The 19,820-nt window shown below is 38.2% G+C and overlaps 5 protein-coding genes across 6 annotated transcripts; 1 reads left to right on the forward strand and 4 right to left on the reverse strand.

Annotated features, from left to right (window-relative positions):
• The first annotated feature begins 956 nt into the window (after positions 1-956).
• On the forward strand, positions 957-2,031 carry LOC106454604 (abscisic acid receptor PYL6). Its single transcript, XM_013896718.3, has one exon. It carries the CDS (start codon positions 1,081-1,083, stop codon positions 1,717-1,719), a length of 639 nt encoding a protein of 212 aa, XP_013752172.1. The 5' UTR covers positions 957-1,080; the 3' UTR covers positions 1,720-2,031.
• Positions 2,032-11,332: 9,301 nt separating this feature from the next.
• Positions 11,333-13,721, reverse strand: LOC106450840 (protein trichome birefringence-like 33). Its single transcript, XM_013892611.3, has 5 exons — positions 13,022-13,721; positions 12,774-12,945; positions 12,492-12,691; positions 12,249-12,407; positions 11,333-11,868 (listed from the first exon to the last, which is right to left on the reverse strand). Exons 1-5 carry the CDS (start codon positions 13,435-13,437, stop codon positions 11,529-11,531), a joined length of 1,287 nt encoding a protein of 428 aa, XP_013748065.2. The 5' UTR covers positions 13,438-13,721; the 3' UTR covers positions 11,333-11,528.
• A 1,124-nt stretch (positions 13,722-14,845) lies between these two features.
• LOC111198354 (putative F-box protein At3g58820) lies at positions 14,846-15,332 on the reverse strand. Its single transcript, XM_048781104.1, has 2 exons — positions 15,282-15,332; positions 14,846-15,196 (listed from the first exon to the last, which is right to left on the reverse strand). Exons 1-2 carry the CDS (start codon positions 15,330-15,332, stop codon positions 14,846-14,848), a joined length of 402 nt encoding a protein of 133 aa, XP_048637061.1.
• LOC106450844 (F-box protein At3g59000-like) lies at positions 14,961-16,772 on the reverse strand. Its single transcript, XM_022719109.2, has 3 exons — positions 16,517-16,772; positions 15,282-16,032; positions 14,961-15,196 (listed from the first exon to the last, which is right to left on the reverse strand). Exon 2 carries the CDS (start codon positions 16,019-16,021, stop codon positions 15,368-15,370), a length of 654 nt encoding a protein of 217 aa, XP_022574830.1. The 5' UTR covers positions 16,022-16,032; positions 16,517-16,772; the 3' UTR covers positions 14,961-15,196; positions 15,282-15,367.
• Positions 16,773-16,908: 136 nt separating this feature from the next.
• Positions 16,909-19,451, reverse strand: LOC106450843. 2 transcript variants are annotated; one of them, XM_013892616.3, is made up of 11 exons: positions 19,144-19,451; positions 19,008-19,050; positions 18,760-18,813; positions 18,571-18,634; positions 18,391-18,447; positions 18,126-18,232; positions 17,990-18,028; positions 17,624-17,712; positions 17,459-17,537; positions 17,337-17,384; positions 16,909-17,245 (listed from the first exon to the last, which is right to left on the reverse strand). In XM_013892616.3, exons 1-11 carry the CDS (start codon positions 19,311-19,313, stop codon positions 17,168-17,170), a joined length of 828 nt encoding a protein of 275 aa, XP_013748070.1. In that variant the 5' UTR covers positions 19,314-19,451; the 3' UTR covers positions 16,909-17,167. The 2 variants fall into 2 exon arrangements, with proteins under 2 accessions (XP_013748070.1, XP_013748071.1); XM_013892617.3 differs by having other exon boundaries at positions 18,980-19,050; positions 19,144-19,386.
• Positions 19,452-19,820: the final 369 nt, after the last annotated feature.

The following is a 19,820-nucleotide window of genomic DNA, read 5'->3' on the forward strand; positions in this document are numbered from 1 at the left end:
TTAGATTTTTTAATCTATATTATATTTTAAATTTTTTAAAACGACTATAGATGACTAAAGTTGTTAAAAATCTCACATTAAAATTTTTGTGATCTATGTTTAAAATTTATGTTATAACAAGATTCAAATGATTACGAAATTACATAAGTAGGAAGTCTCATTTAATAGATATTATATATATGTATATTAATATTTTTTAAAAATAAATTATATACCATATAAAATACATATGTATTTTAATTTCGAAAGTTGCTTTGAATTTTTTTGATAAACATTTTGAACAAATATTGACAACTTAATATTTAGATTTAAAACTTTGCATTGAATTTTTTAAAAATTATAAATGACTAAAACTATTAAACATCCTATAAAAAAATTTGTTATAAAAAAATACAAATAATCAAAAATAATATGAATATAAAATATTTTTCTTAACAGATGTCAATATTAAAAATGTACTATATATCTATGTTAATATCATTTAAACTTAATTTTATACTATATAAAATAGAAAAAGTGTTTGTATGGATTAATAAAATTTATTTATGTATTTGCACCAATTTAATTATATACGTAATAGTTACTAAATTTTTAATTATTCAATATATATTTATGATTTCATAATAGCTAAAAAAACATACAATACATAAGAGTAATTTATATGTAATATTCATTTCGTGTAAGGCGCAGATCTTAGTCTACTAACCAAGTAAAAACAGAGTTCAAATAACTAACCGGTTATACTATCCATAGATTTTCGTTGTATATATAATGAAATTTTTTTCTTTTTTTGAACACCGAGAGATAATTTCTGTCTTCTGTAAAAAGACAAACTCCAAACAAATCCCAAGTGGACAACCGACGAACCCACACAAGCTAACCTCTCTCTTTCTTCATCCGGCTATTGTCCACATCCACTTCCATTATTTATATTTCTACACCCTCCTCCTTATATTTATATATATATAGAAATATCTCATTACAACATCTCATAGGACCTCACGAAGCAAACCATTCCTCTTTCTTCTTTTAAGAGAGAGAGACAGAACCATAGAATAGTGAGAGAAGAAAATACAAAAAATGCCAACGTCGCTACAGTTTCAAAGATCTTCCTCCGCCGCAGAAACATCGAACGCCACCGTCAGCTCTTATCACCACCACCATAAACAGATTCATAAAGTGAGCCTCACGCGTGGGATGGCTGATGTGCCGGAGCACGTGGAGATTTTCCACACCCACGTGGTTGGTCCCTCTCAGTGCTTCTCCGTCGTGGTGCAAGACGTGGACGCTTCGGCTTCCGCCGTCTGGTCGATCCTCAGTCGCTTTGAACACCCTCAAGCGTACAAACACTTCGTTAAGAGCTGTCACGTGGCTGTTGGAGACGGCCGAGAGGTTGGGTCGGTGAGAGAGGTCCGAGTTGTCTCGGGTCTCCCCGCCGCGTTCAGCTTAGAGAGACTCGAGATCATGGACGATGATCGCCATGTCATCAGCTTCAGCGTCGTGGGTGGGGACCACAGGCTTCAGAACTACAGGTCGGTGACGACGGTGCACGAGTGTTCGTCGACGGAGGACGGTAAAAAGAGGGCACGTGTTGTGGAGTCATACGTCGTTGACGTACCGGCAGGTAACGATAAGGAAGAGACTTGCAGCTTCGCAGATACTATTGTACGTTGCAACTTGCACTCGCTGGCTAAACTCGCCGAGAACAAGCCTAAATAATCGTAATCACGTTTGTTTAGTTATTTTGTTTTGTTTTCTATAATATTTAACTATATGTATTCTCTCTATCATCTTTTTTTTTTCTCTAGGTGAGTTTTGAACTTTTGGTTGTAGATTAGTTAATAACTATCGTCCGGGAGTTTTAGAAACTACAAAATAGTGGTTTTGGTTTTTCGAAGTTAGGGTTTCAGGGTTTGTTAAATGTTCGTTTACCCTTAAGACCATTTCTTCATGATGAACGCTTTTGTTTAGTGTATTGTAGCTTTATTATAAACGAAACACTAATTTGTTTAGTTTATTTTTTCTTCGTAATATTCTTCTTGCCCAGTTACTTACTTTACATATGTATGAGGTTCACTTAATCATGCACGAAACAATATAATGATTCAGCTAATGAGTATTGTTTGATATTTCCGATTATATCACCAACAATTTGATTAAAGATAGTCACTGGCATAATTACTAATATACATACTAGAGATCTGAAATTTTTGTGGGCAATCGGGAAAACCATGTGCTGTTTCATATGATCCGCTTTTCTTTTATCTCAAGATAGTCACTGTAAAGTATTAACCATACATAGTTTGCACTCTCTTAAAATGCAGAAAAAGTATACACTACTTATCTATTCGTCTTTGTAATTGAAGTACTAATCATTAGTTATACAATATCAATCCTTAAGGAAATGACAACAATTCAGGATATACTCGAACCAATGTGTAATCTATCTTGAATTTTACTGTAGATATTTAACAAATTTTATTTATGTAAATGGCCATATGTAATACTAATTTGGCATTTAGCAAAGGAGATTACATCATTATATTTTCTCCTAATTTCATAACTTAATATTTCAAATAATTTGTCGTTTATCAACCAATTTTCCATTAATACATAAATGGTTTTGTTTTTATCCACCAAAATTAAAATTAATCCTAATTTTATTCACTAAAGTAATAAAATTTCCTCGGGTCTTTTTTTTTTATTTTTTGGAATGCGTGAACCGTTACAATACTTCAAATGTCAAAATTATTACTCTCCTGGTGTTTTCCTCGTCCTATATATATCTCATGAAGAACAGGGTAAGAAACATAAAAAAAGTAACTTTATAATATAATCGCCTTGTTTGATACAAAGAATCCAACGAACAAGATGAAAAGACCATTCTTTCAAAGTTTCCAAAGGCAATATGAGAAGTTACTTTGTAATTAACTAGTTACGATTTTTTTTCTTCTTTAAAACTAGTTACGATTTTCAGGCTTGGGAAACCAAATTCAACATTGAGTACCTTTATATAAATGTATGATCGTACGTAAAACGCAAGTTGGGTGTAAGAAAATCCAACTTGTTATAGAAAAAAAAAACAAAGCCATGCAAGTTGCAAGGAAAAAAAAAGTTGTTACTATTATTTAACACCTTTTAAATATATTCCAAAAATAAATTAATGATAAGATAAGAAACAAATTGAGTATATCTGATGATTAATTATTATCATAATGAGTACAAATATGTAAACATTGTCGTGGAAGGAAAGAATTACAAGTTGAGGCGCAAGTTGGCAAGGAGGCCTATTAATGTTTTTTCCTCTTTTGGGTCGTTTGTAAATGACATTTAAACCCACCCACCTTTCTTATCTCGTTGATGACTTCATACTATGTATCATTGTTTTACTTACACTTTTACGTTTTTAACTAAAAAAATTTAAAAATCATCTCTTAAATAAAAATATAAAAATAGTTTCTATAATTTTTTATATTTCTCTAAAAATTATACCCTAAAAAATTCTGGATAGTGATGTTCTCAACCGAAAATTGTAAACAAGAAAATAAAATTATGCGTTAAAAACTCAGACTAAAAGACTGGAGTTAACATTAAGGAATATGTATCCCACATTAGAAAATCAATGGGATACCATGTTAGATTCGGGTTTATTATGGGCTTCCAACTCAAAACCAATTGGCAATTAGTGGATTGATCCTAACCCTTTATATATTACTTAATGTCCCATTGATTTTCCAATGTGGGATACATATCCCTTAATACCTCTCCTCGAGATGATGGCTCTTATCGGCCATAAATCTCGGAAACTTTTTTTAAGACAGTTATACTCGGTCGAACGAGTCTATTACGACCTATATACCCGGTCGGGTAGGATTAATATTAATTAGGGGTTTAAGTTTAACTTATTAGGATCTGAGCTCTGATACCATGTTAAATTCGAGTTTATTATGGGCTTCCAACTCAAAACCAATTGACAATTAGTGGATTGGTCCTAACCCTTTATATATTACTTAATGTCCAATTGATTTTCCAATGTGGGATACATATCCCTTAATAGTTAATCATACCGTAACTTAGCTAGCCCATGTATAAAAATTGTGATGACGTACATAGATGTGATCTCTAATACAGATTTATTCAAGAAAATAGAAGATACTCTCCTACTAGATAAAGATTCAAGAATAACCTAAAAACTCTCTCCCCGTGTAGACACCGTTCGAGAATAACCCTAGCCCCGGCGGCCGTGCAATCGGCACCGGAGGCAACATCTCTTCCTCCCTTACTTGTTTTTTTTCTTTGCTCTCGTCTTCATCGTCTCTCCTTTTAGTCGATATACTTGTCGCTCTGTGCTGCCGTGGTCAGTCCTGAAACTCGTTCGCGACGGATGGAGGTTGACTTCGGGCTTCTTATGGAGGGACCGTGAGACCAAAGGCGTTACGGTGGAGGCGAGAGTCGGCGTTTAGGGTTTAGCTTCGCCAGATCCGGTTTTCCCCTTCTGAGATCTCCGGCCAAAGCTTCTTGATGTCGGCGCGTGACTAGGCGAGACAGCTCCTCCATCTTGGATCTACCTGTCCCCTGCGGCGGTGTGACTGTGGGAGGAAGAACGCGGCGGGCGGCGAAAAGAGGTTCGGCCTCGATTTTCGAGATCGACGCGCGGCACCGATCTTGGACGACGGACTTATCCTCCGAAGAAGAGGTCCTTGCCGTAGATGCGTGGCGGAGAAGTGCTTATCGGATCCGGATTCAGCATGTGACTGGTCCAAAATTATGATCTCTGCTCTCTTTGAAGCTGCGAACTGGAGTCCTTGTGTCGCTAACCGATATCAAAGCCCGACTTTCATTCCGGACAGTCTCGTTCGGCTCATGGCTTAGGGTCGGGGTGGTGCTGGCTGGAGGGAAGGAGTTTTTGGTCGAAATGCGCCTTCTAGGCAAGGTCCTGTTAGTCCACGAGCTGAAATCACACAATATGGAGACTAATAGGCTGGAACTTTGTCGGAGACGACTAAATCTCCTTAGTCCTACGGTTTCATTACCATCCTCGCACTTCAACGTAATTGTTTTCGACCCGCCTTTCAGTACGGAGCTGTTCCGTTTTTAGGTTAGGAGCGAAGCATCCAAACCGGAGGTGATGAATCTAACCAAGAATGCACCGAAAGGTGAGAAGTGTTGGTCCCGTGCTCCACTCTTACCCTAGAGACCAATGCTAAGTTCAAATATGTAACTTGGTTTTTGTTTATCATCAATGGTGTACAATGCTTTTGTCTCGTGTGGTTCAATTAGTTGGTCTAAGAACCGGCTCTTCTTGGGTCGTAAGAAGAGTGTCGTGTTCAATGGGGTTAAAAATTGCAGCAAAGGTTTAGATTGGTAGTGTAGGATCCATGTTAGTGATTCTAGATGATACTAATCTCTTTGTTGTAAGTGTGGTTGAAACACTATTGTGGTGTAAAATCATGTGTACCCTTCTTTGGTTAATGAAAAGTGGATGTTGAGTTAAAAAAAAAAAAAAATACAGATTTATTCTTTAAAAAGCTGCAACCATGCATAAAACTGTGATGACGTACATACTACATAGCTGTGATCTCTGATACAAACTCATTCTTTTAAAAAGCAACCGAGAATGTTCATATTTTCTCATACAGTCCTAGCTGGACTACTTTTTTATATTTTAAATACACATTTTTATCAAAAATTTAAATACACTTAAATGAAAATGTAACTACAAATATCTTTATAGCCAGTATCCATATGACTGTCTGAAAAAAGCAAACCAAATTAAATATGCCTACCCTCCGCTTAACTTGACCGTGGATAAACATTTTTAACGTAAGTTTTTAGCTTCAAATGCAATATTTTTTTTTTTTTTTCGAATGAATGCAAAATTTATTCAATCGGAAAATACCTGTGTTACATCAAGTGCTACTAGAGTTTGCTTTATACAAAGTCAAAAAAGAAAACGATCTACATCTAGATCTTATAAACTATGGATGAGGCCTCCTTGTCTCAAACCATCGACATAAGCCTTCCTCCAAATATCTCTGTCCTTTACCCTTCACAGCAAGCAACTTCAATCTTATTGTCTTATCCACAAACTTATAAAGTATCCTCTCATCCCTTCTCTGCTCCCCATGACGACGAGCATTTCTCTCCCGCCAGATATTGTGAACCAGAGCTTGAAAAGCATAGCAAAGCAAAAACCCCTCTGTAGTCTTTTGATGTTGTCTTGAAATAGCATTAATAACATCATTCCATTCATAAGTAAACGCACTTCCCATAATTCCTTCTACTAACTCCCTCCAGATTTTCCTAGAATATCTACACCCAAAAAATAGATGTTGACAAGTCTCTGCAGTCTCAGTACATAGAACGCAAGTCTCATCAACTGCGTTGTTCCAGAGCTTCATTCTATCACATGTTGGCAGTCTGTTTCTTATAGCCACCCAAACAACAAAGGAGAATTTAGGAGTAGACTGAGGAAACCATACCCCTTTATTCCAGGCACAAACCGGCTGAGCTTGACGCATAGACTGCCAAGTCTTTTTCGTTGAGAACTTGTTTGCGAAAGTATTCCCATTCTGCTTCCAGAGAGGGATATCGTCTTCAACACTTCTCCTATTTCGAACCTTCACAATTTCTTCTTCCACCTCATTTAGAATACTCAGTCTGTGCCTTCGTCTACGATGTCCCGTTAAAACATCAGCAACATGTGAATTCTCGGTAATACCCATAGCCAAATTCCCTCCTCTGCCCAATACATCCTTCAAACATCCAAGTTGAGACCAGGAATCATACCAAAAAGATGTATGCTCCCCATTATAAACATCCATCTTTAGGTATTGTTTAGCATAGTCCCGTAACTTCAAAATTTTATTCCACATCCAAGAGCCTGCAGCTGCACTTCTCATCGACCAAAAAGACGCCTTTCGAATCAAATAGCAGTGAATCCATTTGACCCATAAAGATGAACGACAAGCAAAGATCCTCCAGAGTAGCTTCAGACCAAGAACCAGATTGATTTCCTTAAGCAGCCGTAGCCCCAAACCCCCTTCACACTTCGGCAGACATATATCCTTCCAACTAACTTTGGCTTTGCTTGACTTTAAATCTGGACCAGACCAAAGAAAAGCAGAGCATAAGCTTTCAATCTCCTTTAGGCAACTACTAGGGAGTCTAAAAGCCGATAACCAGAAATTAGCCATGCTAGTAATCACTGAGCTGATGAGTTGAAGCCGACCTCCATACGATAGGAATCTACCTGTCCAAGACTTCATCCTCTTTCTGATTTTCTCCACCAAGGGCATATAATCAGTCACTGTCATTCTCCTAGTAAGCAAAGGTAGTCCAAGATATCTCACTGGAAGATTTCCAGTCGCAAAGGGGAAACAAGCAAGAATATCTCTCTCATGATCTACTGAAATCCCAGCCGTATAGAGAGTAGATTTTTCAAGACTTATCTTTAGACCAGAAATTCTTGCAAATTCTTCAAAGATCCTGAGAATACCTTCTACTGAGCGCTTTGTACCATCAGTAAAGACTAGCAAATCATCAGCAAAGCACAGGTGTGTAAGCAAAATGTTCTGGCACCGAGGATGATAGCCAATAATTTTCTGTGCTGCAGCCTTGTCAAGTAAGTGAGACAAAACGTTCATACAAATAACAAAGAGGTAGGGGGAGAGAGCACAACCCTGTCTCAGACCTCGCTTACTCTGGAAAAAGCCTGCTAACTCTCCATTTACTTGAACCGAGAAGGAAGGAGTGCAGACACAAAGCTCAATCCAATGCACAAACTGCTCTGGCAAATTTAGAGCTCTCAACGTATTCAACATAAAAGGCCAATGAACAGAGTCAAAAGCCTTTGCAATATCAATCTTCATGGCGCATCTAGGTGATATATCCTCCTTATGATAATCCTTGACAATTTCAGTAGCAAGCAGCAAATTCTCCACCAACAGTCTATCTCTTACAAACGCTGATTGATTTGGGGATATACATTGAGGAAGCGTACCTTTCAGCCGATTTGCAATGATCTTTGAAATTACCTTATATAGAACATTGCAGCAAGATATTGGTCTATAATCCCTCATCTCAACTGCAGCTTCTTTCTTCGGGATCAGAGCTAGGATGGTGGTGTTCAGGCCTTTCGGAAGAAACCCATTCGTAAAGAATGATTGCACCGCAACTGTGAAGTCATTGCCAATAATACTCCAAGATGCTTTAAAGAATTCTGACGTAAAACCATCAGGCCCCGGTGATTTATTACTCGGCATTTTGAACAACACTTCCTTGATCTCCTCACTTGTGACTGGTTTTATCAACTGTGCCCTTTCTCCCTCAGAACAGCGAAATGGTATAATCTGCTGCATCTCTTCTACAGAAATCCCCCGAGTCTCTACAGGTACATGGGATAAGAAATCTTGAAAGAACCTCTCTGCTTCGGCTTTTATAGCCTCCTGTGATGTAGCAATAACACCATTAGGACACTTGATTTCTCTAATCGTATTCCTCATCTCTCTCACCCTAGCCGCATTATGAAATACTTTATTATTGCAATCACCCAACTGCAGCCAATGCATCTTAGAACGTTGCTTAAGAACCTTTTCTTCAATTGCAGAAATTCTTTGCCAATGCTCTGCTGCCAACAACTCCGCTCTGATATTCTCTTGAGAAGGATCATTAAATAGTTTCTCCTGCTTCATACAAAGACCCTTATAGACTTCCTGAACTCTCATAGACAATTTGCCTAATTTTTCTTTGCTCAGGTTCCGGATCAGAGGCTTCAGAGCTTTTAGATACTTTGAGAATCTGAAAAGAGCTGAAGTTGACTGAAATAGGGGTTGAGTATCCTTCCAATAATCTTCTATCAAGGTGAGGAACTCTGGCATATCCGCAACCACATTTGTGAATTTGAATGGCCTTCGTTTCCCAATTGCTTCCGCTTGTAAATGAAATCTTCCTCTAACATGATCCGAACATCTCCCAGCTTCAAACACGCCATAAGCCTGGCTTCTCTGATTCATCCAAGTCTCATTTACTAAGATCCTATCCAGCTTTTTGCAGATTAGACCCTCATCTTGCTTATTACACCATGTAAATCTTGGTCCTTGATAACCCAAATCCATAAGTCTACAATGCTGATAGACACTCTCAAAATCACGCATACCCGTCGTTATAAGACCCGAATTCTGATAATTTGAATGCTCCCCTCCTTCTAAAATCTCGTTAAAATCACCCATTATTATCCACTGCTTATCTTTGAACATGGGAGAATCTTGATGAGCTTTCATATCATTCCATAACCCTCTCCTACTCTCCACAAGATTTTCTCCATAAACAAAGGAGCAGAAAAACTCTTCATTCTCCCCCTCCAAAAGCACTGAGACAGTGATAATTTGATCAGACTTGAAAACTGGAGTCACTCTGACCTGCGGATTCCATATGACCCAAATCCTACCCTTCCGACTATACTCATAATTATTTAAGAAAGACCATCCAGGAACCACCATACTCACTATATCCATAGCCTTGCTCTCCTTTACCCTCGTCTCCAATAAACATCCAAATAGCAACTCCTTACTTTGAATCCAACTTCGAACTACCTTGTGTTTTGAAATCTTATTAAAACCTCTCATATTCCAGAAAAAACCTGTCATTGAGTAGGTTTGCGAGTACTTCTTTTACCCTGATTCCCAGGCATATGCTTTCCTCCTACCATAGGTTCAGGAATGATCTTATGGTGTGTTTTTGAGGCTCTTGGTATAGATGGTCTTACACCCACAATATCAGAGTAGCTTGGTTTCCGTATCTCCTTTTCTTCTCTAGCAATAACCATATCATCCTTCTCGGCATCCACTTCTCTAACCTCTGCACTATGCTCCTCCGATACTACATCCTTGTTATTAACATTCCACTCCTCGTTCCTCTCCATTACTAAAACTTCAATCTTGCCTCCAGAATTCCCAATCTCAGCATCCGTTTCCTCCACAGCCTCAAAGTTCTCCACTTCAACAAAACCTTCTTTTCCCATTTTATTTGCTTCAGTATCCTCCTCTTTCCCATCTTTATTTACCAATTCCCCATTATCATTTATCTCATTTAAAGCTGAAAATCTCGACGGAGTCAAAATTTTGACTTGCCCAAACTTCAGAGGACTCTGATTCCTACTGACTTTTCCTGGTGAAACTTCAGACCATCCCTCCACTATTTGCCCTTCCTCAATCTCATTCAACTCCACCACATTACCATTAACTTCATTCTTCTTTTGTTCATCACTTTCCTTCTCTATCTCATCCGTTGCTTCCTCTACGCCATCCCTCTCCTTTCCCATCTGATCTGCCAATCCTACACCATCCTTTTTATTCAGTATACAAGCTTTTTCTCCATGTCCCCACTTTCCACATGTATTACACCTTGCAGGGAGCCAGGGATAAATGAATTCCACCAAATGGGACTTTCCCTCTTTTGTAAAATTTATCTTTCTTGGCAGCTCCTTTGTCAAATCCGCATTGACAAAAATCTTTGCAAGTTTGAAATTAGAGCAAGAGGCCGTTTCAGGGTGTAGTCGCACAGGAAACCCAGCTGCACTAACAATGAAACTAAGCCCCTGCCAAGAGTACATATTCATAGGAACATTTTTGAGATACACCCATAGTGGAATAGACTTGACCTCAGGCTTTTCCTTCAGCTCATCAGGAGTCCATTTAGTGACAATGAGCGGAATATTGCCAATGTTCCACATGCCTCTTCGTAGTATCCTCGCTCTCATCAACGGATCTGATACTCTAAACTTCATCGTCGTAGCATCAACCTCATGAACTTCAATCTGTTGTGATTTTCCCCCTTGCCAGATCTTGTTCACAATGGCATGAACCCGCGCAATATGAGGAGCCGTATCCAAAAACTTCCCAATCAAGTAATCCTCCCAAAGATGATTCGCGTTATTAAGAATCTCGTCCGGAATCTCCACAACTTTCTGCCCCTCTTGCTCAGTGATATCGAGCTCATACCTTTTCAGAACTTTCTTATCTTGCGCTATCTCCGCCCATGAAGATCCTTTCGAAGGACCCCTTTTGTTCAACCCCTCTTTTGCAATCGCTTCAGTCTCATGTATCGCACTCTCCGTCTGTCTACCCCGATCGTCATTCTCCCCCCTCGGCGAAACCAGAGATCTCGGCGGCTCCGCCGGATCCATCGCGAGAAACCCGTAGAAATCGCCTTTTTTATCGCCTATTGAGTCGCCCTTCGAAACGCTGCCAGTAACTAATATATAGACTCGGTAATTTTCTTCAAATGCAATATTGCAACTTAGGTTTAGAAGCATCTCAGTGCGAGACTGATGTAACGTTGAAAAAAAAACAAAGTTATCTTCCAATGCAAGAGCATCGAATCAATACCCTTTTGTCTTATAACCACAACGAGTCAATATAAATTCAATGACTACATTTTACAATTTCTCGGCAGGGCCTCTTTCCACACTAAAAGACAAAAACAAAACGGTATCTTTCTTCAAACCTAAGACGTGTTTTCTTTCCTTCTCAAGGATAGAAAAGTTTAGCAAATAGAAGTTCATTCCAAGTATCTTGAAGGCCAGGCAAGCACCAGTGCACACAATCCGCATAGCTCGTAGGATTCTCTAGCTGCTCCGGCGTAAGTGGACTCCACTGCTTCTTGTATATCGACGTGTGCGCATCTTTCCTATAGTTCGACATCTGCGTTATGTTCAGTAACGTTATCGGTGTTTTCGATCTCCCAAACACTTCTCCAATCACGTTCATTATGCTTTTCCGACAATCTGAGCCCCAGTAGTTTGGATCTTCTATTAATGCTGTCTGGTTATAGCAGTTCTGTCCCGGTTCACCTCCCCAATCTATGCCCCTGAAACAATCATAAAACCAAAACAAAACAAAATCAATAAACCTCTAAGACCATCTCCAAAATAGAATAACTTTATAGTAGAGTTGAATGATATTTTATTTTAAAATAGAAAATAGAGTTATGAACAAAAAAATAAAACGATTACACTACAAATAGAGTAAATTTATTTTTTTACTCTATTATAGAGTAATGATGAAAATGTCCTAACCAACTGGTTTCTTGCCAAGAAAGAAACAATACTTTTGATACTTAAGTTAGTATAACTAAGCAATTCGTGGAGCCTATAGCTAAACGTATTGTAACAAAGCTGGATAGTTAATCACTCGTTGGTATCTATTTATGAGCTAAACATCTGTATTAGAACTGTCAAAGCCACTAACTTGGCATGAGTTGGAGACATGCTTGTGAAGAAAACCCTAGTTTTCTTACGATCCATATTGTTCTTCACCCATCTCAACATGCTCTTCATCCCCATCCTATAAGCATCTTCAGTAGAAACCTCTGTGATAACCTTCTCTTTATCTTCAAACGATCCTTGCCTATACACAAACCAAACTTCAGAAGCCATTCAAATATGATTTATATCCATATAATTATTTTTTTTTTAAATTAAAAATGGTTACAGTATCTTCATCTTCAAGCCAGTCATCCACCATAGATAAGTATTGAAGACGATTATATCAACGTTTTTCCAGTGACGACCGTGTTTGTTGATTGACCCTTTCCTCACAACCCTATCTGATATTCTATGGACAATAGCATCATCTGAGTTTGATTCTAGAAGAAACGGTGCCCAATAGAACTCTATCGTCGCGTTATACTCCTGCAGATAGAGAGAATAAACCCTTAAAACTAGGTCAAAAAATATTCCCACACATAGAATAAACCCTAGTTTTAGTATGTACCTTGGCAGTGAAGACAGTGAGGGAACCAGTAGTATTAATGGATTTTTGATCATCAGGGATGACACGATGAAGAAGACAGATCATTGATACAAACATTCCACGGTTTAACGAGTCTCCTACGTACATCATCCTCTTCCCTCTCAGTGTTTCCAACATCAACGTGGCGTTGAAACTATGAAACAGAGGAAACAGAGCAGCAACACGTCAGAAACAGAGGAAACAGAGTGATATAGAGGGAAAGAGCTTACGAGGGAAGGTTGCAGTGATTAGGTTGCCACCGCCAGAACTGGTAATCTTTGTCGGGACGGCCGCGTTCTTGACACGTAAGCTGAGGTTGGATGTACGGACACTCCCGTTCCTCGTACTGTGGTCGGGAAGCTTCATCTCTCACCCATTTTCCGCTAAAGACGTCACAGTTTTCCTCTGTTTTGCCAATAGCAAACGCAAGCTTCTCTGCTTTCTTGTTACTAGGTTTTGGAGAAGGTTGGAAGGCAAAAGTGGGCTCAAGCTGGCCAAAGATGCACATGAAGTCTTCACCATAGAGAACACAGACGAAGAGGATGAATGTTAAGAGTGTGAAGAGGTAAGGAGAGAGACGTTTTTTTCTTGGAAGTGAAGGAGAAAGGGAAGAAGAAGTGAAGGACGTTGGTGATGAAGGTTTCATGTTTTAGGATTGAGAATGATTGAGTGTCTTTAAATGTGATTTCGGTACTCAAAATGTGACAATTAGTATTAGGACAAGAGAAGTTAAGAAATTAAGAAATGAACACTTTGGGTTCTTGATGATCTCATTCTACTCAGCCTGCAAATAATATGTGGAAAGACTATGCCAAAAGATGAGTATTGTACAAGGATTAGGTAGTTTATAATATGCTTAAGATTATATTTGGTGATGAAAATTTGTGAATACGCAAAATAATAATAATACTTAAGGTGATGAGTAGGTAAATGTTGACGCAACAGTGGTTGCCTTGCCTCCTAACTAATGATTTTTTTTCATAAGATTATAGTTCATTTATCTGCTAATGACAAATTAACAAGGTTTTTATATATATTAATTAATCAAGTTCATGGTTGTATCCTCTAACAAGCAAAAATGTAAGTGTCGGTTTGTATTTTAGTATTTGTGTTCCTATAAACAAAAACTTAACATTATATGGGATGATGATTGATAGAGGTGAGAAAAGTGTAAACTTTTCTTGGCTTTGAAGCTAAGTGTCCTTGAGGTGTTTTCATACCATATGATGGACTTGTAAAGATGGCATATCATTGTCTTTCACTTTAGTCCTATGTTACTTAGAAAACAATATAAAACAAATTTTAGTAATAAATACATATATGTAGTGGTAAAGAGTTCAATATGAAATGAAGAGTGGAGTTGGTTGAGAATTTGTTGGGATTTCAAGCTCAAGTAGTTGGCTCTCAATGTTCTTTGTACACAATCTTCACCTAACAAACTACTAAGCCGATGTTTGTCTAAATTGTACAAAGTTCAGCTCTAAGGAGACCTTAGAAGGCAAAAATGTTATGCCGATTGAACCGGTCCAGGCCTAGCAGAACCGACTCTAGAAAGACTAGTCCAAAACATGGTAACCTTAGTTGACCAATCTGCATCAGCCGTCTAAATCTAAAGACCAAAAATGACATGTTTGACAGATTCGGCTCAGCTAGATCTCGGCCCTAACCATCCAAGATCAAAAAAAAAAAAAGAAGATTCGATTCATTTAAACTTTGATCCATTGCAACGTCTCTACTAGTCAGTGATCGTTTAACATAATGTCAGAAAGAAAAAGAAGGTTCTGTCCCCACACGCTTTATATAGTATGCAAGAATATAATGGAAAGAACATACGTTTAAACATCAACCTCAAGAAACTGTCACAACAATCTCTAGATGAACAAGATTCTTCTGTTTCTTTTGAGATCTATGACATGACAAGATAAAAAACGAGAGGCACTTTTTTTATAGCAGTTCAAGCAAGCAAGCAAGAAGAAGAAACTACAGTAGTTCTAGACGGTTAATTAATCACAAACTTAAACTAGAAGATGGTTTTGCTTTTCAGCCACACTTCTTCATACGCAAAGAACATCGCCCACCATGATTTTAACATTGCATCTCGATCTCGATGACTTGTTGTAAAGTTGGAACATCTCCAAGACACGTTTAGAAACTCCATGGTTTTCTTCTAACTCTCTAGTAGGACTATCATTCTCTTCTTGAACATAGACCCTCATCTCCTCCAAACATGGCAAATAGTCCAAGAAAAGCTCTAGCATTGCCATCCCTTTCACCGTTCCTCGAAACCCGTGAATCTTCACCACTTTTACTGGACAACATCCGAGTGAAGGTCCTCTGCGCTGCCTATAAAAGCAGCCACAACCACCCCCGCACATATACGTCACATCATCGTGCATGAGACCCCCCTAAAAGGCACCAAGGAGAACTAACTATAAGAAGAGAGACTCAAAAGTAGTATCAAAAGTAGGAACTGATCTATTTTTTGCTTACCTCAATGACTAGAGTTTCTAAACATGGACAGTTCCCTAGAAGAGCTGGCATTGCTTGCCATCCGCAACCCTTGTCACTCTTAATAGCTAACGATTTATAAAACGGCCTAACTCTATCGTTAGGGTCTTGAGGCTTGCACTTGACACTTTCACATCCCTATCTCTCCACCCTACATTAACCAGAATCAACTCCTCAAGAGAAGGCATGGCACGAAGCAGACTCTCAAACTCTTTAGGACAAACCCCAACCGAGTCAAGAGCTAGAGTTTTGAGCAACGGTAAGGAAACGGAAACGCCACCACCAACCAAAGCAATATCAATCCAACCGTTTAGTTTCAGCTTAACCAGTGTGCTGCACTTTGGAGAGAGCTGGTAGCTGACACCACTTGTTAGGTCGAGGTCAGAGACACCACGAGCTAACGCATTGCTGATCCAACCATCCACACGAGCTGTGTCATCCACGGTAGGGCACTTGAGGGAGAGTTTCTTTAGTGGAGAGCCCTGCAACGTCAAAACTCTATCCACAAAGTGTGTGAAGCTCTGTATGATTTCTCGCCTGTAGAGTTTACCATATTGGGGATGGAGGAACACAGGGTGGTCGTCGATGGTGAGAGAAGGGACGAATGCAAGAAGGTTGCGCCACCTCTTGGCGAGAATGGATGTCAAAGCAGCTTCCTTTGTGGTGAGGAAAGAGAGTATGTGACAAAGAACCTCGTCTGGTAGATTGCTAACACCATCCATCTCTTCTCTGCCTGCAACACACACGAAACAAAAGAAAGTAGATAAAGCTGAAAGCTTTTTAGTCGGAAGATAACAGTTTATTCAAGTAAAGCATGAAAAATGTAACAGAGGGAACCAAAGAGGAAAGTTTGAATCAACTCAATGTATGATCATATAAATGAAAAATGTGTCTTTTATTTATTTTTGTCTTCAATGAATAAGCCAACAACAAAATCAGTTTACAGAATCATAAGTTCAAACAACTAGTCAGAGACGAGCATAAACATAAAGATCAAACATAAGAACAACAAGAACTCAGTGAGACTACAAGCATAAACATAGGGGCTGAACATAAACATAAAAACTACAAGAACTCAGTGAGACTACAAGCAATCAAGCATCCTCAGCTCTTTAAGTTACATGACGTAAGATACAAAACAAAGAAAGGGACTAATACATTCACGAGTAATTCACAAGAAGTCACTGAACAAACCCACAAACAAGCTAAAATTTTACCTGTCTTCCAGCAGCTCTACTTCCAAAAACAGCTTAAGTTCTGGGAGTGGTTGCCTTGTTAGATGCTTCTCTAATTTCTCCAACCTACAAAACCCATTTTCCAAATTAAACAATTGAAGATAACAAAGCTATAAAATAAAGTTTCTAGCATAAGAGTTAAAATATTGGACGCGGGCTGGGCTAACCCTACAGCAGATGAGATATAAAAGTGCTTAACCGCTCGGTTTCTAAGCGGAGATATGAAGCAAAAGCAAAAGAAATGTTACTGAAGAAGACAGGCAAGGCAAAAGCTGAGTCGAGTCCAGCTAGTAGTAGTCTAGTGTGAATAATATGAAACTAAATTAACGTAGTCCACAGTCGCTGGTTGTACGCAAAAACAAATAAAAAAAAGGTTTCTTGAATGGTTTTAATTTATTGTCCTCAGTTGGTTTTGGTTTGGACCGGTTTACAACCTATAACGTTGGAAAGGAGATCAGTTACCAAATCCCAGAGACCCAGGAAGAAAATTTTACAATTTGAACAGTTAGCAAATCAAAAAAAAAAAAAAATGAACTCATTTGATCATTTGATTCAGTTATAACAAATGAACAAGATTCTTCTTTTTCTTAAGAGATCAATGCAACAACTTGGGAGATTTGTGTTCAGTGACAGCTAGTTGACCCGCGAATAGGAGGCTTGTTGGCCATGACTTGAACCCCTGAATCTCTGGAATAGTGAACCAAAGCAGCTCTGCAAGATGAAGAGAAAGAGTAAAACTTATTGCATGTGATTCTTAGATTTAAACACAACAAGTAGAGTATATAGAAAAACAGAACAACACCTGTATTCTGTGAGGTACAGTGACCCAGAAATCAGAATTTGGGATTACCTGTATTAATAAGGTATCAATCAGTACATGAGAAAAATCTCACAAAATATGTAAGGGAGTTAGTGAAAACATACTTCTATGCCACGAATTCCAAGGGAGAAATAGCGATATAATGAACCTCCCAGCAGATAAGCTCCGAATAAACATAAGATACTGAAGAAAAGAAGAGAACAATTACATTAAGTTCCTAAACATATTCCAATAGCCAATCCTGTATAAGAAAAAAATGATGTACTCACATGATTAGTAAGGTACTAAACAAGCCCCATCCACTACCATGGCCTGATATAGCTACTGCACAGCCTGAAGGATGTCGCATCTCAGTAGCCTGCCAGTGAATCAAGTTCCCAAATTTTAGTTGTATGAATGAATGAATGAGAGAAACAAGATAATATCTTAATTAAACAGCTCTAGCGTCAAAAGTTAAGCCAGACAGAAACCAAAGTCTTAACTACTTGTTATGCCATTACTTTCTTAAATAATATTTTTGTTTTTACTCCTACATACTCTACAGCTCACTGTCTCTGACAATGCAGAATAAGCTTCGGATGGTAATTTTACAGCTATTGGAAAAAGAGCAAGTTGATGAGTTACTGGACACTCACGTAATCACAGGTACCAGATTTCGTTAGAGTGAGTGGTCCCTGAGAAATAGAAAAAGGCGAATAAGGTATTACTTATAAGGTACTAGAAACTGTTAGAACCAAAGTCAAGGAAAACGTCTGATATACAACTCCTTACATCAACTTTATTTTTCTGGCAGATAACAGAAACTGAAAGTGAGCAATTTGGGTTACTACTTCCAGCTAACATCTTAACAATGATGCCTTTGCCAGGATCCTCTTTATCTACAGTTTTCAACACAAAATTCTCTGAGACAGTATTGGGAGAAAAAAAACAATAAAAAGCTTCGTCCCAACTAGGAACGCACGCAATGCCATGATTCCATCAGTACTAGCGAAGCGACTAGAGAAAAAATAGTCTATAACATATATTAAAACCTTACCAATAACATCAACTTTTGAGCTTGAGGCATGCCCAAGAGAAGTGCAAACATCATATCCTGCCAACGATAAGAGCAGAAAATCAAAGGAATCGTATTGTAATTTGTATGCAATATCTGCACCTTATAAATATTCAACTCGGCCTCATAAGATACATTAGAATCACAAGATGTAGTTTTTACCTCTTACATTTTCTGACAGGAGTGCACTACACGATGTCCCACAGTGTGATGGACCTCCGCAATCCTAAGTGAAGAAAAGGAAAGTCGTAGAGACTGATTAAAATTTCCAAATCCAGAAATAAAAACTCCCTCTCTTTTTCTTCTTGAAAGATTAATCAAAACAGTGGGAATTGATACAAAAAATCTTACTTGGCAACCAACACATCGAGGAGGGTCGTGATTGAAAATAAGCAAGTCACAAAGCTGCTCCACAATAACAAAGGTAACAATCATAAATCACACTGGTCTAGTGTAAAACACAAAGGGCAGTATAACAACCACCTAAAGTGAAAAGACTTTCCTAAACAAAATCTTATGCTCTTTCTTCTTTAACTAGCTACAGCATGCACGAAAAGCAAGATACACATACAAAGTGTAAACCTGATGTAGAGGACAACCTGAAACCAAAGCACGGTACTGTTCGCTTCCACTCTATAAAACCTGAAACATCAATCCAATCACACTTGCGTTTAGTATAAGCACAAGATCGAAAAGAATGTTAAAAACTGAAACTTTATGGAATTTGAAGAGTACCCATCTTCGCTGAGAGCACCGTGAGGGTGATTCTTAACCGAAGAAGCTAAATTGAAATCGAAGACCTTGTTGCGTCGATTGAATCTGAACTCGCATTGAGAGTTAGCTCCGAAGGGGATAAGGACGAGAGCGATGAGGAGAATCTTTGGGATCCAGAGCGTCTCCGCCATGTCCGTGGATCTCGACGGAGAAGAAGAAGAAGAGATGATTGCTCGTCACGGTTGCAGTCCCGGTCGCTCTTCTTCGATTTACATCAGCCGTTGATTCAGATTTTCACTTGCACCCCTCAACTATGTACTTCTTACGAATCAGCACCGTAACTTTTGTGTCTTTCAGTTAAGGTCTCTCGATTTTTTTTATTATTTGAAAGCCTGGATGGTTTTATCATATGGGCTTATATTGATGACAACCATACCCTTGAACGGCCTAGTTAAAACTCAGCCGAAGAAACTGGTCCATTAGGAGTGGCATCTCGCTAAAATTCTCAAAATATATTAGTATAAACTCCTTAATAAATTAGTACTTAAATATTTATAAAAAAACTAATAAACATTTCAATTTCTATATATTTTTTTATATTGATCTAATGATCTTGTACTTTGTTATAAAATGTTCCTAATATCAATATATTGATTTGTCAAAAAAATAAATTAGTACTTAATAGTATATGTCAAAAT

Source organism: Brassica napus, chromosome A5 (genome assembly GCF_020379485.1).
Source record: "Brassica napus cultivar Da-Ae chromosome A5, Da-Ae, whole genome shotgun sequence".
NCBI classification, from domain to species: Eukaryota; Viridiplantae; Streptophyta; class Magnoliopsida; order Brassicales; family Brassicaceae; genus Brassica; species Brassica napus.